This window comes from Rhinatrema bivittatum, chromosome 16 (genome assembly GCF_901001135.1).
Source record: "Rhinatrema bivittatum chromosome 16, aRhiBiv1.1, whole genome shotgun sequence".
Lineage (NCBI taxonomy): Eukaryota > Metazoa > Chordata > Amphibia > Gymnophiona > Rhinatrematidae > Rhinatrema > Rhinatrema bivittatum.
In genome coordinates, this window is record NC_042630.1 from 1,209,542 (window position 1) to 1,228,721 (window position 19,180).

The following is a 19,180-nucleotide window of genomic DNA, read 5'->3' on the forward strand; positions in this document are numbered from 1 at the left end:
ATAGTTAGACACAGAGTCAGTGACAGAGCTGGGGATTAGAGCTGAGGCACAGGGAGATAAAGTGACTCCCCCTATGGTTAGACAGAGTCAGTGACAGAGCCGGGGATTAGAGCTGAACCACAGGGAGATAAAGTGAGACCCCCTGAGGTCACCACAGAGAGTCAGTGACAGAGCCGGGGATTAGAGCTGAGGCACAGGGAGATAAAGTGACTCCCCTGAGGTCACACACAGAGTCAGTGACAGAGCCGGGGATTAGAGCTGAGGCACAGGGAGATAAAGTGACTCCCCCAATGTCACACACAGAGAGTCAGTGACAGAGCCGGGGATTAGAGCTGAGGCACAGGAAAATAAAGTGACTCCCCCTATAGTTAGACACAGAGTCAGTGACAGAGCTGGGGATTAGAGCTGAGGCACAGGGAGATAAAGTGACTCCCCCTATGGTTAGACAGAGTCAGTGACAGAGCCGGGGATTAGAGCTGAACCACAGGGAGATAAAGTGACACCCCCTGAGGTCACCACAGAGAGTCAGTGACAGAGCCGGGGATTAGAGCTGAGGCACAGGGAGATAAAGTGACTCCCCTGAGGTCACACACAGAGTCAGTGACAGAGCCGGGGATTAGAGCTGAGGCACAGGGAGATAAAGTGACTCCCCCAATGTCACACACAGAGAGTCAGTGACAGAGCCGGGGATTAGAGCTGAGGCACAGGGAGATAAAGTGACTCCCTTGAGGTCACACACAGAGAGTCAGTGACAGAGCTGGGGATTAGAGCTGAGGCACAGGGAGATAAAGTGACTCCCCTGAGGTCACACACAGAGAGTCAGTGACAGAGCCGGGGATTAGAGCTGAGGCACAGGGAGATAAAGTGACTCCCTTGAGGTCACACACAGAGAGTCAGTGACAGAGCTGGGGATTAGAGCTGAGGCACAGGGAGATAAAGTGACTCCCCTGAGGTCACACACAGTCAGTGACAGAGCTGGGGATTAGAGCTGAGGCACAGGGAGATAAAGTGACTTCACTGAGGTCACACACAGAGAGTCAGTGACAGAGCCAGGGATTAGAGCTGAGGCACAGGGAGATAAAGTGACTCCCTTGAGGTCACACACAGAGAGTCAGTGACAGAGCTGGGGATTAGAGCTGAGGCACAGGGAGATAAAGTGACTCCCCTGAGGTCACACACAGTCAGTGACAGAGCCAGGGATTAGAGCTGAGGCACAGGGAGATAAAGTGACTCCCTCAGGGTCACACACAGAGAGTCAGTGACAGAGCCGGGGATTAGAGCTGAGGCACAGGGAGATAAAGTGACTCCCCCAATGTCACACACAGAGAGTCAGTGACAGAGCCGGGGATTAGAGCTGAGGCACAGGGAGATAAAGTGACTCCCTTGAGGTCACACACAGAGAGTCAGTGACAGAGCTGGGGATTAGAGCTGAGGCACAGGGAGATAAAGTGACTCCCCTGAGGTCACACACAGTCAGTGACAGAGCTGGGGATTAGAGCTGAGGCACAGGGAGATAAAGTGACTTCTCTGAGGTCACACACAGAGAGTCAGTGACAGAGCTGGGGATTAGAGCTGAGGCACAGGGAGATAAAGTGACTCCCTCAGGGTCACACACAGAGAGTCAGTGACAGAGCCGGGGATTAGAGCTGAGGCACAGGGAGATAAAGTGACTCCCCTGAGGTCACACACAGAGAGTCAGTGACAGAGCCGGGGATTAGAGCTGAGGCACAAGGAGGTAAAGTGACTCCCTCAGGGTCACACACAGAGAGTCAGTGACAGAGCCGGGGATTAGAGCTGAGGCACAGGGAGATAAAGTGACTCCCCTGAGGTCACACACAGAGAGAGTCAGTGACAGAGCTGGGGATTAGAGCTGAGGCACAAGGAGGTAAAGTGACTCCCCTGAGGTCACACACAGAGAGTCAGTGACAGAGCCGGGGATTAGAGCTGAGGCACAGGGAGATAAAGTGACTCCCCTGAGGTCACACACAGAGAGTCAGTGACAGAGCCGGGGATTAGAGCTGAGGCACAAGGAGGTAAAGTGACTCCCTCAGGGTCACACACAGAGAGTCAGTGACAGAGCCGGGGATTAGAGCTGAGGCACAGGGAGATAAAGTGACTCCCCTGAGGTCACACACAGAGAGAGTCAGTGACAGAGCTGGGGATTAGAGCTGAGGCACAAGGAGGTAAAGTGACTCCCCTGAGGTCACACACAGAGAGTCAGTGACAGAGCCGGGGATTAGAGCTGAGGCACAGGGAGATAAAGTGACTCCCCTGAGGTCACACACAGAGAGAGTCAGTGACAGAGCCGGGGATTAGAGCTGAGGCACAAGGAGGTAAAGTGACTCCCCCTATGGTCAGACACTATGGCTTATAGGGGAGGGGGCTTGTGGTCCGTCTGACGTTTCTGTTACTCTGTCATTTTGTGTAGAAGTGTGAGGAAAGGTTTGTGGCTGAGGCTTGGTGACCCCAGCTCTCCGCACCCTCCTCCTTAATGCATTACCTATTGGTACTTTTGGTGCTACCCCTTCCAGTGCTGGAGGGTGAGTCAGCGGGCGTCATGGGGTGTTTACTTACTCCCTAAGAAGCAGCAGTGTGGGAGTATTCAGGCCTGGCTGAGAGGAATTCCACAGGCCTCACTTCCATCCCTCTCCCCTGCCGCTCCTCCCCGGTTACCAAGCAACCGCACAAAGGAGAGGAGGGGAGGGAGGGCCGCGCTGCAGCCTGCAGCTCTGCTTCCAGGAGGGGACCTTAGACCTGGAGCCAGGGAGGGTCTGGCTGGGACGCGGGTGTTGAGGCCTGGAGGGAGGGAGGTCTGGAGGCGCTGGAGCTGGGCCCGGTGATGCTTTTTACCATCAGGCCGATTCAGTAAAAGTCGCGGGAGAGCGGGCGAGCGCCCAGGCCACTCTCCTGTGCGCACGATTCAGGGGGGAAGAACATGCAAATGAGGGCCCTCAGTATAAGGAGGCGCTAGGGACACTAGCGCGTCCCTAGCGCCTCCTTTTCGTCAGGAGCTCAATTTTTCCAGCGTCGGTTCTCGAGGCCGCTGACAGCCACGGGTTCGGAAAACGGACTCCAGCTAAATTGAGCGTCCATCTTCCAACCCGCGGGCCCCGGGCAGATTTTCTTTTTTTTGGGGGGGGGGGGGGGGGGGGGGCCTCCGACTTAATATCGCTTTTCTGTGCACTTCCCCGGTGCCGGCCAAAATTAAAATGTGCGGCTTGGCTGCACATTTTCCTTTCTGTATTGCGCGGGAATAACTAATAGGGCCATCAACATACATTTTCATGTTGTGGGCGCTATTAGTTTCGGGGACTTGGACGTGTGTTTTCGATGTGCTATTACCCCTTACTGTATAAGGGGTAAAGCTAGCGCGTCGAAAACGCACGTCCAAACCCGGACTAACTGTACTGCATCGTCCCGTATGTTATGTATTACTCTGAGGGTGAGAAAGAACAGATAAAGACCAAAATTGCCAGGCACCATTTTGATGTTATTGCCTCTAGCTCATCAGTGCCTTTTTGCAGAGATCTCCAGAAGTGAACAGTTCTCCAGGGGGTCTCACAGAAGCAGCTCTGTCAATGCACCCCGGCACTCAATTAACTTTCCCAATGTAGACCTCAGTCATAAATTGTTTAATCTGGGGACACCACAGGCCAACAAGCAGCCAGGCTGGTACCAACTAGGTCACTACGGAGCAGGTGCCAGCTGCATTCCTCTGTTAATCTGCAGCACTCTGTACCTGCTTTGATTCTCCTGCTGCACTGAATCTGACACTGGAGTACTGCCCGCTAACTGCTCACTATGTATCTGACACTGTATCTGACACTGGAGTACTGCCTGCTAACTGCTCACTATGAATCTGACACTGGAGTACTACCTGCTAACTATGTATCTGACACTGTATCTGACACTGGAGTACTGCCTGCTAACTGCTATGTATCTGACACTGTATCTGACACTGGAGTACTGCCTGCTAACTGCTCACTATGTATCTGATACTGTATCTGACACTGGAGTACTGCCTGCTAACTGCTCACTATGTATCTGAAACTGTATCTGACACTGGAGTACTGCCTGCTAACTGCTATGTATCTGACACTGGAGTACTGCCTGCTAACTGCTCACTATGTATCTGAAACTGTATCTGACACTGGAGTACTGCCTGCTAACTGCTATGTATCTGACACTGTATCTGACACTGGAGTACTGCCTGATAACTGCTCACTATGTATCTGACACTGTATCTGACACTGGAGTACTGCCTGCTAACTGCTATGTATCTGACACTGGAGTACTGCCTGCTAACTGCTCACTATGTATCTGAAACTGTATCTGACACTGGAGTACTGCCTGCTAACTGCTATGTATCTGACACTGTATCTGACACTGGAGTACTGCCTGCTAACTGCTCACTATGTATCTGACACTGTATCTGACACTGGAGTACTGCCTGCTAACTGCTCACTATGTATCTGACACTATATCTGACACTGGAGTACTGCCTGCTAACTGCTCACTATGTATCTGACACTGTATCTGACACTGGAGTACTGCCTGCTAACTGCTCACTATGTATCTGACACTGTATCTGACACTGGAGTACTGCCTGCTAACTGCTCACTATGTATCTGACACTGTATCTGACACTGGAGTACTGCCTGCTAAATGCTCACTATGTATCTTGACACTGGAGTACTGCCTGCTAACTGCTCACTATGTATCTGATACTGGAGTACTGCCTGCTAACTGCTCGCTATGTATCTGACACTGTATCTGACACTGGAGTACTGCCTGCTAACTGCTCACTATGTATCTGACACTGTATCTGACACTGGAGTACTGCCTGCTAACTGCTCACTATGTATCTGACACTGTATCTGACACTGGAGTACTGCCTGCTAACTGCTCACTATGTATCTGACACTGTATCTGACACTGGAGTACTGCCTGCTAACTGCTCACTATGTATCTGACACTGTATCTGACACTGGAGTACTGCCTGCTCACTATGTAAAATCTTCTAGCTACTCAAGTTTATTTAGCTGTGGTATATCTGAGGCTGCATTAATAATCACCAAGGTAAAATTATTCATCTTTTTTAATGAATAAAATCTATTTGGATTTTCCAACTCCTTTGTTACACTGACTGGCATCCTTGGGGGTTTTTGGAAATGGAGACCACCAGCTCTCTTTCATGTTTGCTGACTGCAAGTTTTCCTCCAAACGTATTTTGGCCCTTGGATTTCTGCATCCTTTGAGCAGTTTTCTCCTTTTTCCATCTTATTTACCCCCTCTGGAATGTCTGTTCTGTTGCAAAGTTTCAAATTATCCGCAAGCAGGCAACATAACCCTTCTCGGGTGTCAAGACTGCAGCCCTGCGGGTTACCTTCCCGTCCCCAGCCTCTCTTTCAATTCTTAATGTTCAGGACTTGCTCTCCAGTCCTCCATGTGCTTTACTGAAATCCAGGCAGTGTGGAAGGAGTAGAAGAGCCATGGGGATACCCTCCCTCCTGCCCCAGGCCCAATCTCCACCCCCTAACCCTCCCAAACAAATGGCAACAAGCAGCCATAGCAGGAACCCCCTGTCCTAACACTCACCCCACCCACCCAGAACCCCCCAAAACCCGTAAGGCCACCGCGAGCTCGGTTCCTTGGTGCTGCTTTCGGTGGTGTCCAGAGACCACATGCCCGGCGGTCTTGCAGGTTTTGGGGGTTCTGGGTGGTGATGTCATGGGTTTTGTGTCTGAATGTCTTGTGATGTATCTGTGTGTCTGTCTGGTTCTGTGTCTGTCAGACAGCTGTGGAGGTAGTACTCAGTTGTGCAGAGTGTCCCATGGAACGACTGGGATTCCCCTCCAAAAAACAGACATCTGCCACCCCTGGTGACTGACAGATGGACAGACACTCTGAGCGGGTGTAAATCTGCTTTAATTTTTCACAATCTAAGGATTTCCTTTTCTGAGCAGGCAAAATGCAGGTGAGTGTGTGTGAGTCTGAGGTGCAGGGGTGAGATGAGAACAGCAGAGAGGTGACAACAGAGAAGGGAGAAGAGAGGAGGGCAGAAGGAAGAGAGACAGAAAGAGGGGAGGGGGATGGGGAAAATCAGTGAGCTCTGAATCCACTGGTTTGATGCTTGACACCTTGGTGTATCATGGGGAGGGGGTCAGAGGGCGCTGGGATTCCGGAAGTTGTGTCCAGCAAAGCGAGCTTCAGGTCCCAGCTCTTCCTCAATCCTACCAAACAATAAAAAAACTCTTTTCAGTAAGAAGATTCACCATGCTAGACCCACGATCCTTCCTCTGGTAGCCAGCATGAGATTGCAGTATAATTAGTATATCTGTAATTTCTGTTGGCCATTATACAGTGAATTTGCAATGCAATTAGTGTCACTACAGTGTAAGTACTGGACAGTGTGTAATTACAGAATCTCTTTAGCATGATTAGGGGTTCCCTGCAGTGCAAGTACTGGGCAATGATTCTGCAGTGTGATTTGGGGTCCCTGCAGTGTAAGCACTGGACAGTGATGTAGTGTAATTAGGTGCTTGCAGTATAACCATTGGGCAGTGAGCCTGCACCACAATTAGGAGGTGCTTGTAGTGTAAGCCCTAGGCAGGGATAATGCAATGTGATTAGGAGGTGCTCGCAGTGTAAGTAATGGGCAGTGAAGTTGCAGTGTAATTAAGGGGTCCCTGCAGTGGATGCACTGGGCAGGGATGCTGTAGTGTGATTACAGGGTGCTTGCAGTGTAATCATTGGACAATGAGCCTGCTCTGTGATTAGGAGGTGCTTGTAGTGTATGCACTGGGCAGGGATGCTGTACTGCACTTACGGGGTGCCTGCAGTGTAAGCAGTAGGCAGTGAGCTTGCAGTGTGATTAGGAAGTGCTTGCAGGGTATGCACTGGGCAGGGATGATGCAGTGAGATTATGGGGTGCTTGCATTGTAAGCACTGGGCCATAAGCCTGCAGTGCATTTACAGGGTGATTGCAGTGTAAGCACTGGGCCATAAGCCTGCAGTGCATTTACAGGGTGATTGCAGTGTAAGCACTGGAGAGTGGGCCTGCAGTGTGATTAAGGGGTACTTGTAGTGTAAGCATGGGGCAGTGATGCTGCAGTGTAATTAGAAGGTGTTTGCAGTATAATCGTTGGGCAGTGAACCTGCACTGCAATTAGAAGATGCTTGCAGTGTAAGCACTGGGCAGTGATGTTGCAGTATAATTTGGGGTCCCTGCAGTGTAAACACTGGGCAGGGATGCTGTAGTGTAATTAGGAAGTGCTTGTAGTATAAGCACTGGGCACTGATCCTGCAGTGTCATTAGGAGATACTTGCAGTGTATGTACTGGGCAGAGATACTGCAGTGTGATTAAGGGGTGCTTACAATGTAAGCATTGGGCAGTGATGCTGCAGTGTAATTAGAAGGTGTTTGCAGAATAACCATTGGGCAGTGAACCTGCACTGCAATTAGGAGGTGCTTGCAGTGTAAGCACTGGGCAGTTGATGTTGCAGTACAATTTGGGGTCCCTGCAGTGTAAACACTGGGCAGGGATGCTGTAGCATAAATAGGAGAGGCTTGTAGTATAAGCACTGGGCAGGGAGCCTGCAGTGAGATTAAGGGTGCTTGCTCTGCATGCATGAGGAAGGGATGCTGCAGTGTGATTGTGGGTGCTTGCAGTGTAAGTATTGGGCTTTGATCCTGTAATGTGATTAAGGGTTCCCTCAATGTAAGCACTGAGCAGGGATGCTGCACTTCATGTGCAGTGTATATGACTTGTAGATTAAGGATATTCAGCAATGAGTGTTCTCTCAAACAGAAAGGCGGGGTTACCTCATCAGCTGGTTGTATTTCGCAAGGCGTTCCGACCTGCATGGAGCCCCTGTTTTAATCTAGGAGGAAGTTGCAACATGGTAACACACTTATACAAATTCCTCCTACAGCTCCTTGCTGCACCAATGAGCACTTCCCAATTACCACACCCAGTAATGTAAATCCCGCCCATGGTGCTTCCTCCACCAATGAGGACTTCCCAATAACCACACCCAGTAATATAAATCCCGCCCACTGTGCTTCCTCCACCAATGAGGACTTCCCAATAACCACACCCAGTAATGTAAACCCCTCCCACAGTGCTTCCTCCACCAATGAGGACTTCCCAACAACCACACCCAGTAATGTAAATCCCTCCCACGGTGCTTCCTCCACCAATGAGGACTTCCCAACAACCACACCCAGTAATGTAAACCCCTCCCACAGTGCTTCCTCCACCAATGAGGACTTCCCAACAACCACACCCAGTAATGTAAATCCCTCCCACGGTGCTTCCTCCACCAATGAGGACTTCCCAACAACCACACCCAGTAATGTAAATCCCTCCCACGGTGCTTCCTCCACCAATGAGGACTTCCCAATTACCACACCCAGTAATGTAAATCCCGCCCATGGTGCTTCCTCCACCAGTGAGGACTTCTCAATAACCACACCCAGTAATGTAAATCCCGCCCACTGTGCTTCCTCCACCAATGAGGACTTCCCAATAACCACACCCAGTAATGTAAACCCCTCCCACAGTGCTTCCTCCACCAATGAGGACTTCCCAACAACCACACCCAGTAATGTAAATCCCTCCCACGGTGCTTCCTCCACCAATGAGGACTTCCCAACAACCACACCCAGTAATGTAAACCCCTCCCACAGTGCTTCCTCCACCAATGAGGACTTCCCAACAACCACACCCAGTAATGTAAACCCCTCCCACAGTGCTTCCTCCACCAATGAGGACTTCCCAACAACCACACCCAGTAATGTAAATCCCTCCCACAGTGCTTCCTCCACCAATGAGCACTTCCCAACAACCATACCCAGTAATATAAACCCCTCCCACAGTGCTTCCTCCACCAATGAGGACTTCCTAACAACCACACCCAGTAATGTAAACCCCTCCCATGGTGCTTCCTCCACCAATGAGGACTTCCCAATAACCACACCCAGTAATGTAAATCCCTCCCACAGTGCTTCCTCCACCAATGAGCACTTCCCAATAACCACACCCAGTAATATAAACCCCTCCCACAGTGCTTCCTCCACCAATGAGGACTTCCCAACAACCACACCCAGTAATATAAGATCCATTACAAAAAACTGTGATCAGAGACCCAAATACCCTGAGGCTAACTCAACTAACGAATTATGTAATGCATTTGGAAACTATTTCCAATTCAAAATACAATAAATTCTTTTCCCACTGCAATATATGCAACCACCGATGTTACGGTTGTTGCAATACAAAAGACGTCCACATCTTCACCTTACTTCCATTCCTCTCCAAAATCACAGAATCTCTATCTAAATGAAAACTCTTTACTCGATCAATATCAATTTGGATTGAGATCACACCACAGCCTTGAAACACTTTTACTATCTAGCACAGATGTCATCCATCAAGGGTTTGACTCTGGTACGTCATATATTTTAATATTTCTAGACTTTTCTGCCTTTTCGACACCATCGTTCATGAGATATTACTCTCTCGCTTTACCAGCATTGTCTTAACTAGTACAGTTATTTTCTGGTAAGTCTTATCTATAGAACCGGTCTCAACAAATAAATATAAATTGCATCACCTCATCATGGTTTACAATGAATACTGGAGTCCCACAAAGTTCAGCACTCTCTGCTGTACTATTTAATAGTTACCTTTCTCCAATCTCTAAATTGCTCTCAACTCTGGGTCTCTCCTGTCGTCTCTATGCAGATGACATTCAATTCTACTTTCCAACTTGGCAGATTTTGCAATCCACATCTCAATTCAGCTCTCTGTTTATCTTTCATCAAGAAATGGCTGATCCACAACAAACTTTGCTTAAATCTTTCAAAAACTGAAATATCAATCCTTGGAAATCCTGCATTCAGTGACTTTCCAAACACCATTTCCATTGACAATACTACCATTCAATATCTCAACATGCCAGAAATCTTGGTGTCATTTTTGACACCAAGCTAGATATGAAAGCACACATTAAATCAGTCGTGAAATCCTCTTACTACAAAAATTACATCTCCTTAAACATATTAAGCCTTTCCTCGAACCAAGGGCCTTCAGTTCTCCAGTCACTAATACTTTCAGGGATCGACTATTGTAATGCCCTCTAAGTTGGTTTATCTCAATATAATATCAGGCCTCTCCAATTGGTACAAAACACAGCCACCCGTCTATTACCTAACATAAAACTATTTTCCTCGCACTGGTTACCACTGCAGTGGAGAATACAATACAAAATACTATCCACAATACACGGTCTCATATACAATGTTAAAAGCCCATGGTTACTAGCCACCCACATTTCCATGTACCTTCATGTAGTCTCCGATCTAAAAATCAATTATTACCCACACCCTCCAACATTCGGGATGGGTTACAAATTGTACAATCATAAAAAAAACAACAAAAACGCAAAACATATAAAACATTTATAGTCAATACAATGTCTGGGTATTAGAGCCTGGACAAAAGCTAATTAAAAGGAGGATGGAGTAACAGGAGGAATAATAGCGAGAGCATTTAGGGTTCGCATAGATCTTTGAATGTAGACTAAACAGATAAAGCTTTAAGGTTTTCCTGAAGTCCTTAATGTTATGTAAGGATCTCAGGGTGGGTGGGATGGAATTCCATATGATTGGACCTGCAATGGAGAAAGCCCATTCACGGTTCACTGTAAGCCTGGTGGTTCGGGAAGGAAGTCTCTTTTAAATAAATAAATCAAATAAATAATGTAAATCCTCCCACAGATCCCTGCTCCACCAATGAGCACTACCCAATAATCATACCCAGTAATGTAAACCCCTCCCACAGCTCCCTGATCCACCAATAAGCACTACCCAATAATCACACCCAGTAATGTAAACCCCTCCCACAGCTCCCTGATCCACCAATAAGCACTACCCAATAATCACACCCAGTAATGTAAACCCCTCCCATAGCTCCCTGCTCCACCAATAAGCACTACCCAACAATCACACCCAGTAATGTAAACCCCTCCCACAGCTCCCTGCTCCACCAATAAGCACTACCCAACAATCACACCCAGTGGGAATCCAGTTCTCAATATAACCATACTTAGAATGCTATAGGATAAGCGCCCTGGTGGCTTGTACCTCCCGCCCACATACCTGTCCAGTGCAAAGTCCCACCACCAGGTCAGCGATGAAGGTGTCTTCTGTCTCCCCAGAGCGGTGGCTGACCATCACCCCCCCATCCATTCTCCTGTGCCAGCTTACAACTGCATCAAGACAAAACAGTACTATGGCTACTATAGTGTATCCAGGCAGAGAACCCTGCTGACCACTCTCCCAGGCACTCTGCTAGCCAAAGAGAGACCCCATATCCACCAGCTCCCCAGGGAGGCACCATATTTCTCAGTTACTGTCCCAGGGATTTTGCTGGCTGGGGAAAGAATCTACATCCCCTGTATCATCTGAACAATATTCTTGGTAATAGTGGGGCAGTGGGGGACTTACGCCTGGATGGCCTCTGTCACGGACCCAATCTGGTTGACCTTGAGCAGGAGGCAGTTGCAAGCTTTCTCCTCCACTGCCCTCTCTATGCGCTTGGGGTTAGTTACAGTCAGATCATCACCCACGATCTGGATCCCAACGTTGGCTGTGAACTTGGACCAAGCCTCCCAGTCATCCTGGTCAAAGGGGTCCTCAATGGATACTACTGCAAAGGAGAGGAGAGGGAGAACTGGTCTGTTCCTGATCTAGCAGTCTGCAGCAGCATCTACAGGCTCTATACAAAGGGTGATTCACGTACCTGGGTAGTCCCGTATGAAGCTCTGGTACAAATCCCCCAATTCATCTCCTGAGATATAGCGGCTGGGGTCATCTGGTGACTTGAAGTCCAGATCATATTTGCCATCCCGGTAGAACTCAGAGGCTGCAACATCCATTCCTATCACAATCTTCTCACTGTAGCCAGCTTTCTCAATGGCCTCCTTCAGCAGTTCCAGGGCTGCAGAAGGTTGCAAGCAAACAGAGACATAAACATAGCAAACAGTCAAGGGATCAGTAGAACTGAAAATCTGAGGCATGGTTCTCTCTCACCTTCACTGTTTTCCAGGATGTTGGGAGCAAACCCTCCCTCATCCCCGACGTTGGTGGCATCCTTCCCATACTTCTCATTGATGACGCTTTTTAGATTATGGTAGACCTCTGCGCCAATGCGTAGGGCATCCCGAAAGCTCTCAGCACCCACTGGGAGGATCATGAACTCCTGCATAGCCAGCTTATTCCCAGCATGGGACCCACCATTGATCACATTAAATGCCTGGAAATCAGCAAAGGACTTACTAAAAACTGAGGTCATTTATTCTTTGCTTTCCCATATAAAACACACAAGGCAATTTGCAGCATAAAATTACAAACTCATTCAGAAGCAAAACATTGCATTAAAATATAAAACACATCAAACCTCTTACAAACATTATAAACATCCTCATTTAATCCCCAGAAAATCCTATTTAACCTTCTCCAGCCCTAGTAACCCAGGATGGACAGAGGGATGGACGGGAAGATGATGACTGGATAGACTGATGAATGCATTATTGAAAAACAAAAGGTCAAGTGGAAGAAAGGATTGCCATAGAGGTAAAGGAAGGTTACAAACATTTTTCAGATATATTGGAGAAAGAAAGGAAGCCAGAAGTGACTTAGTGAAACTGAAAGGTGACAAGGAGCAAAATCCAGAGACAGACGGAGAAATGGCAGAAATATTAAACAAAAACTTCAATGTGGTGTTCACTAAAGAAGACCCTGGAGAAGGACTGTTGCTGATTGACAAGACATTGGAGGGGGTGGAGTAGGTGAAACTCCATTTACAGAAGAGAATGTGTGAGAAGAGCTAAGAAACCTGAAAGTGGAGAAAGCCATGGGGCCTGATGAGGCTCATCCCAGGATACTGAGGGAGCTCAGAGATGTGTGGGCAGGTCCCCTGCACGACCTGTTCAATAGATCCCTGGAAACGGGAGCGGTGCCGAGAGATTGGAGGAGAGCGGTGGTGGTCCCGCTTCACAAGAGTGGGAGCAAAGAGGAGGCTGGAAACTACAGACCACTTAGCCTCACCTCGGTGGTGGGAAAAGTAATGGAGACTCTGCTGAAGGAAAGGATCATGAACCATCTACACTCAGGAGGCTTGCTGGACCCCAGGCAGCATGGATTCACCAGGGGGAAGGTCCTGACAGCAAATCTGATTGATTTTTTTGATTGGGTGACGAGAGAATTGGATCAGGGAAGAGCACGTGATGTGATTTACTTGGATTTCAGCAAAGCTTTTGATACAGTCCTGCACTGGAGGCTTGTGAATAAAATGAGAAGCTATGAGTTGGCACCAAGGTGGTGGAGTGAATTACAAACTGGTTGACTGGCAGGAGACAGCGTGTGATAGTAAAAGGAACCTACTCGAAAGGGAAAACAGTGTAAAGTGGAGCGCCACAAGGATCGGTGTTGGGACCGGCTCTGTTCAGTATCTTTGTGAGCAACATTTCAGAAGGGTAAAAGGTAAAGTTTGTATATTTGTGGATGATATTAAGATCTGCAACAAAGTGGACACCCCTGAAAGAGTAGAGAGAATAAAAAGTGATTTAAGGAAGCTTGAACAGTGGTTGAAGATATGGCAGCTGGAATTCAATGCCAAGAAGTGCACTCTATTTCTATATAACACTGCTACATCACTACATGATACAAATATACAATAGTCTGTTGGCTACAGATATTTCTGTAGGAATGTTTTTCAACAAACATTTTCTCTACTTCTCACTCTTTTGGGTATTAAGTGTTTGGAGTGTGGGCATAAATATGCTTCTTTGTTTTTCAATTCTTTAAGATATTTAAAATACATATACAAAGAAAAAATGTCAGTAATTGTAGCAAATATACATTCAATAATGAAAGATATTAAAATATATTTAAATTATATCGCATTAACATTTAAAAAACAGTCAATAAATTTTGCAATGGTATGCAAGTCTAGTTAAAACACTCAAACATTCAGAAAAGAATCTAGAGTAATGTGTTGTCTGGATGGCTACTAAAAAGGTTTGATGGATAGGTGGATAGTTGATGATGTATTTTATACTTTTATACTTTTTAATATTTAATTTTTTTTAATATTTTATACTTCTTATATAAAATATTATATTTCTTTCTTTATTACCAGTTAAAATATTATCACTTTATTTAGCACTATGTTAAATTGTCAACCAGTTATACTGTTCCATATGTTATACGGTTCCATGTAAAGCTCCGCTATCTGTTGAGCAGTTCTTCGTTTTATGTAAACCGGAGTGATTTGTAGTCCCTACTAGAACTTCGGTATATAAAAATTAAAAATAAATAAATAAATAAATGTATCAGTAGACAAATGGAAGAAAGGTGAAGAGATGACAAACCAGTAGATAAACAGAAGGATGGAGAGATGGCATATCCATGGATAAATGGAAGGAGGATGGCAAGATGGAATACCCATTGATAAATGGAAGGATGGTGGAGAGATGACATATTCATGGATAAATGGAAGGATGGTGAGAGTTGGCATATCCATGGATAAATGGAAGGATGGTGAGAGATGACATATCCATGGTGAGAGATGATGTATCCGTGGATAAATGGAAGGATGGTGAGAGTTGGCATATCCATGGACAAATGGAAGGATGGTGAGAGATGACGTATCCATGGTGAGAGATGATGTATCCGTGGATAAATGGAAGGATGGTGAGAGTTGGCGTATTCATGAATAAATGGGAAGATGGTGGACAGATGACTTATCCATGGATAAAAGGAAGGATGTTGGAGAGATGATGTATCCGTGGATACTTGGAAGGATGGTGAGAGATGACGTATCCATGGTGAGAGATGATGTATCCGTGGATAAATGGAAGGATGGTGAGAGATGACATATTCATAAGAACATAAGAACATAAGAAATTGACATGCTGGGTCAGACCAAGAGTCCATCAAGCCCAGCATCCTGTTTCCAACAGAGGCCAAAACCAGGCCACAAGAACCTGGCAATTACCCAAACACTAATGAATAAGTGGGAAGATGGTGGACAGATGACTTATCCATGGATAAATGGAAGGAATTTGGAGAGATGATGTATCCATGGATAAATGGAAGGATGGTGAGAGATGACATATCCATGGATAAATGGGCCGATGGTGGAGAGACAGTGTATCAGTGCATAAATGAAGGGAATGATAGAAGACATAATGTACAAATGGAGGGATGATGTATCAATGGATGGATGATGGATGGACAATAAATGAATTGTTGGACATATGGCTGACATATGGCTAGATGTATATACTTATTAGTGAGCAGTAGCTGAACAAAGAAAAGATGGGCACTTTGTTGTATTCCATCAGTAGCCCAGGAGCAAGCTTGCCCAAATGTTTGCAGGACCTTGGATAATTATTCTTAACATTGTCTCGCAGAATCCTCCTGGTGTTTCTCTGCTACCAAATGAACAGCCTACCAGTGCTCGACTAAGTAAACTCTTACAGGAACTGGAAGAATGAGGTCAGAGTTTCCAGCCAGGTCAGCGATATGACGGTATAAGGGGACTTCTTTTTCTGCTGCACCAGCTTTGCAGACTGCCAGAGAGACCCCAAGGATGGAATTTGCCCCAAATTGAGCTGTGGATGTCACAAGAAAATGGAAACTAATTGTGAACATTTGTGCACTCTTGAGTGAAGTGTACTGCTGTCAGAAGCAGTCATACACTTATATGCTTAAAAACGGTGCTCTCCTCATGGAGCAGGAAAATTCATCCTCTCATGCACATGCAAGCAGGAGTCATCGATCTCAGGGAGGAGAACTTACATTTATTCTCTGTGCCATCCAGCTCAATCATGAGCTGATCAATCTTCTCCTGCTCCAGCACCGTCAGGCCCTGCAGGTTCGGAGAGGGATAGGAATCCTTTACCGTGAGCTACCATGGGAGAGTGGGAACTTGCACTAGGAAAGGGGGCTATCCGGATTGGAGGGGTGGTGCATGGAACAATAGGTCCCAGCAGAAATGGAGGGAGGGAGAGAGCGAGACAGGGGTGAATAAATAGCTGGAGAGGAAGACAGATAAATAACACTAATACTTACAGACTCTAGCAGGGCTGGTGCAATGGTGCTGTTTATGTATTCAGCCGCTTTCAGAACCCCTATACCCAGCAAAAGAAACAGAGAAATCAGTGGGGAAGGAAGACGAGGAGCAGGAGCAAAGGTGACAAGGAGGAGCTGCAGAGCAAAGGCCCGGATTTGGAGGCAGAGGTTTGCAGGCAGAAGAAAACTAAAGACAATCTGAGGGTTTCTGCCTTTTCCCCTTCCCTCAGGTAGGCAGACAGAAGTGAGGTCTCTCTCTCACCTTTTCCCAGGAAGCGGGACTTATCGCCGTCTCGCAGCTCCAGGGCTTCATAGATCCCGGTAGATGCGCCGCTGGGAACAGCAGCTCGGAACAATCCTTGACAGGAAAAGAGAAAGGAGCAAGGTGAGAGCACGCACACAGAGTCCCCCCTGCCTCTCTGCGACTTTCCAAGGACAAAATGACTCTAAAAATATGCATGCATGTGCCTCTGTGGCATTATAGGACAGAGGCTTAAATAGGCAGACAGCACATGCAGCCCTTAGCAAGGTGCAGCCGATGAGCCCTTTCCCGCACTAGATAACCTCTGTGCCCGCCTTGGGCTTCCTTGAGATCTGTTACTGGTTTTGTCTCCGGGAGCCCCTTCCATGCACCCAGCCACCACTGTTGCTCCCGAGTCTGCCCCGCTGGAGCCTGATACACGCCTGTGCCTCCTCTCCTTCTCACCTCATTGCACGTTAGGTATCCTCCATGCACCATTTTGGTCGCCCTCCTCTGGCCTGCTTACCCTGCCGAATATTCCAGCAATCTGCAGCGAGGCAATGTCACTAGCGACGCCTCTCCCCGTGCCCCTGGAGAAGGCCACCCGCTTTTCTGAAGATCGACCCTCAGGCATCTAATTGTGGTGCGATGCTGTCTCACACGCCCGTGACCCCTGTGTGTGAGGGAAGGAGGAGGATTGCAGTGCTCACCTTTCTCCGTGTACAGATCCACCTCCACCGTGGGGTTCCCACGGGAGTCCAGGATTTCCCGAGCATGTATCCTCGAGATGGACATGGCGTCTGTGGAAATCCCCTGGGGAGAAACAGAGGTCCACAGATGAGGAGCTGTGACCAAGGGGGGACCCTCTCCCCCTCCCCTCCCAGGAATCCCAAAAAGGGACAGGGACCTGAGAATGGCGATGGAGAATCAGGAAGGAGGCAAGAGGGAGCACAGACAGAGAGACGTGAGGAGTGAAGCAATAACAAGGGGAAGGAAAAAGAGAGGCCAGGGAGTCAGAGTTCAGAGGAAGGAGGAGGAGGGAAGGAGAAAGTGAATCCCTCAGACCTGCAAGCTGGCAGTCGCTGCTGGCCCTTGGCTCCGAGTGCAGATCTCTGCCCCAGCCACAGCTGCTCCTCACTCCTCACCTGTCCTCCCCAGCATTGCATCAGCAGCGCTCCCAGCGCTGCACTCCCATTGGCTGCCCCACTGCTGCCTAGCAACCACTGCAGGGCTGGCTGTCACGGCACTGCCAGCAAGGACAAATGATAGCAGCATCTCTCCCCCTGCAGATCCCCCTCCCAGGCCTCTGCACCATGCACCTCCCCCCCCCCCCCCATGCAGAGCCCCAGCTTCAGCATCTCTCCCCTCTCTGCAAATCCCGCTTCCTTCCCCTCCCAAGCCTCTGCACCATGCACGTCCCTCTCCATCCTCCCCCCCATGCAGAGCCCCCTCCCAGGCCTCTGCACTATGCACGTCCCCCCCCTGCAGATCCCCTTCCCTCCTCCTCTCAAGCCTCTGCACTTCTCCCCTCCATACAGATCCCCTTCCCTCCTCCTCTCAAGCCTCTGCACTTCTCCCCTCCATACAGATCCCCTTCCCTCCTCCTCTCAAGCCTCTGCACTTCTCCCCTCCATGCAGATCCTGCTTCCTTCCCCTCCCAAGCATCTGCACTTCTCCCCTCCATGCAGATCCCCTTCCCTCCTCCTCTCAAGCATCTGCACCTCTCCCCTCTATGCAGATCCCCTTCCCTCCTCCTCTCAAGCCTCTGCACTTCTCCCCTCCATGCAGATCCCCTTCCCTCCTCCTCTCAAGCCTCTGCACTTCTCCCCTCCATGCAGATCCCGCTTCCTTCCCCTCCCAAGCATCTGCACTTCTCCCCTCCATGCAGATCCCCTTCCCTCCTCCTCTCAAGCATCTGCACCTCTCCCCTCTATGCAGATCCCCTTCCCTCCTCCTCTCAAGCCTCTGCACCTCTCCCCTCCATACAGATCCCCTTCCCTCCTCCTCTCAAGCCTCTGCACTTCTCCCCTCCATGCAGATCCCCTTCCCCCCTCCTCTCAAGCCTCTGCACTTCTCCCCTCCATGCAGATCCCCTTCCCTCCTCCTCAAGCCTCTGCACTTCTCCCCTCCATGCAGATCCCCTTCCCCCCTCCTCTCAAGCCTCTGCACTTCTCCCCTCCATACAGATCCCCTTCCCTCCTCCTCTCAAGCCTCTGCACTTCTCCCCTCCATGCAGATCCCCTTCCCTCCTCCTCTCAAGCATCTGCACCTCTCCCCTCTATGCAGATCCCCTTCCCTCCTCCTCTCAAGCATCTGCACCTCTCCCCTCCATACAGATCCCCTTCCCTCCTCCTCTCAAGCCTCTGCACTTCTCCCCTCTATGCAGATCCCCTTCCCTCCTCCTCTCAAGCATCTGCACCTCTCCCCTCCATGCAGATCCCCTTCCCTCCTCCTCTCAAGCCTCTGCACTTCTCCCCTCCATACAGATCCCCTTCCCTCCTCCTCCTCCCAAGCCTCTGCACTTCTCCCCCCATGCAGATCCCCTTCCCTCCTCCTCTCAAGCCTCTGCACTTCTCCCCTCCATGCAGTCCCCTTCCCTCCTCCTCTCAAGCCTCTGCACCTCTCCCCTCCATACAGATCCCCTTCTCCCCTCCTCTCAAGCCTCTGCACTTCTCCCCCCCATGCAGATCCCCTTCCCTCCTCCTCTCAAGCCTCTGCACTTCTCCCCTCCATGCAGATCCCCTTCCCTCCTCCTCTCAAGCCTCTGCACTTCTCCCCTCCATACAGATCCCCTT

At 48.8% G+C, this 19,180-nt stretch overlaps 1 protein-coding gene across 1 annotated transcript; it reads right to left on the reverse strand.

Moving 5' to 3' along the window:
- Positions 1-5,911: 5,911 nt before the first annotated feature.
- On the reverse strand, positions 5,912-17,424 carry ENO2 (enolase 2). The gene is given in 12 exon segments (XM_029581813.1): positions 5,912-6,233; positions 7,826-7,884; positions 11,165-11,245; positions 11,247-11,274; positions 11,513-11,714; positions 11,808-12,005; positions 12,098-12,320; positions 15,551-15,684; positions 15,872-15,941; positions 16,145-16,203; positions 16,407-16,502; positions 17,096-17,424. Coding segments are annotated over 12 exon segments (1,305 nt in total). The 5' UTR covers positions 17,181-17,424; the 3' UTR covers positions 5,912-6,163.
- Positions 17,425-19,180: the final 1,756 nt, after the last annotated feature.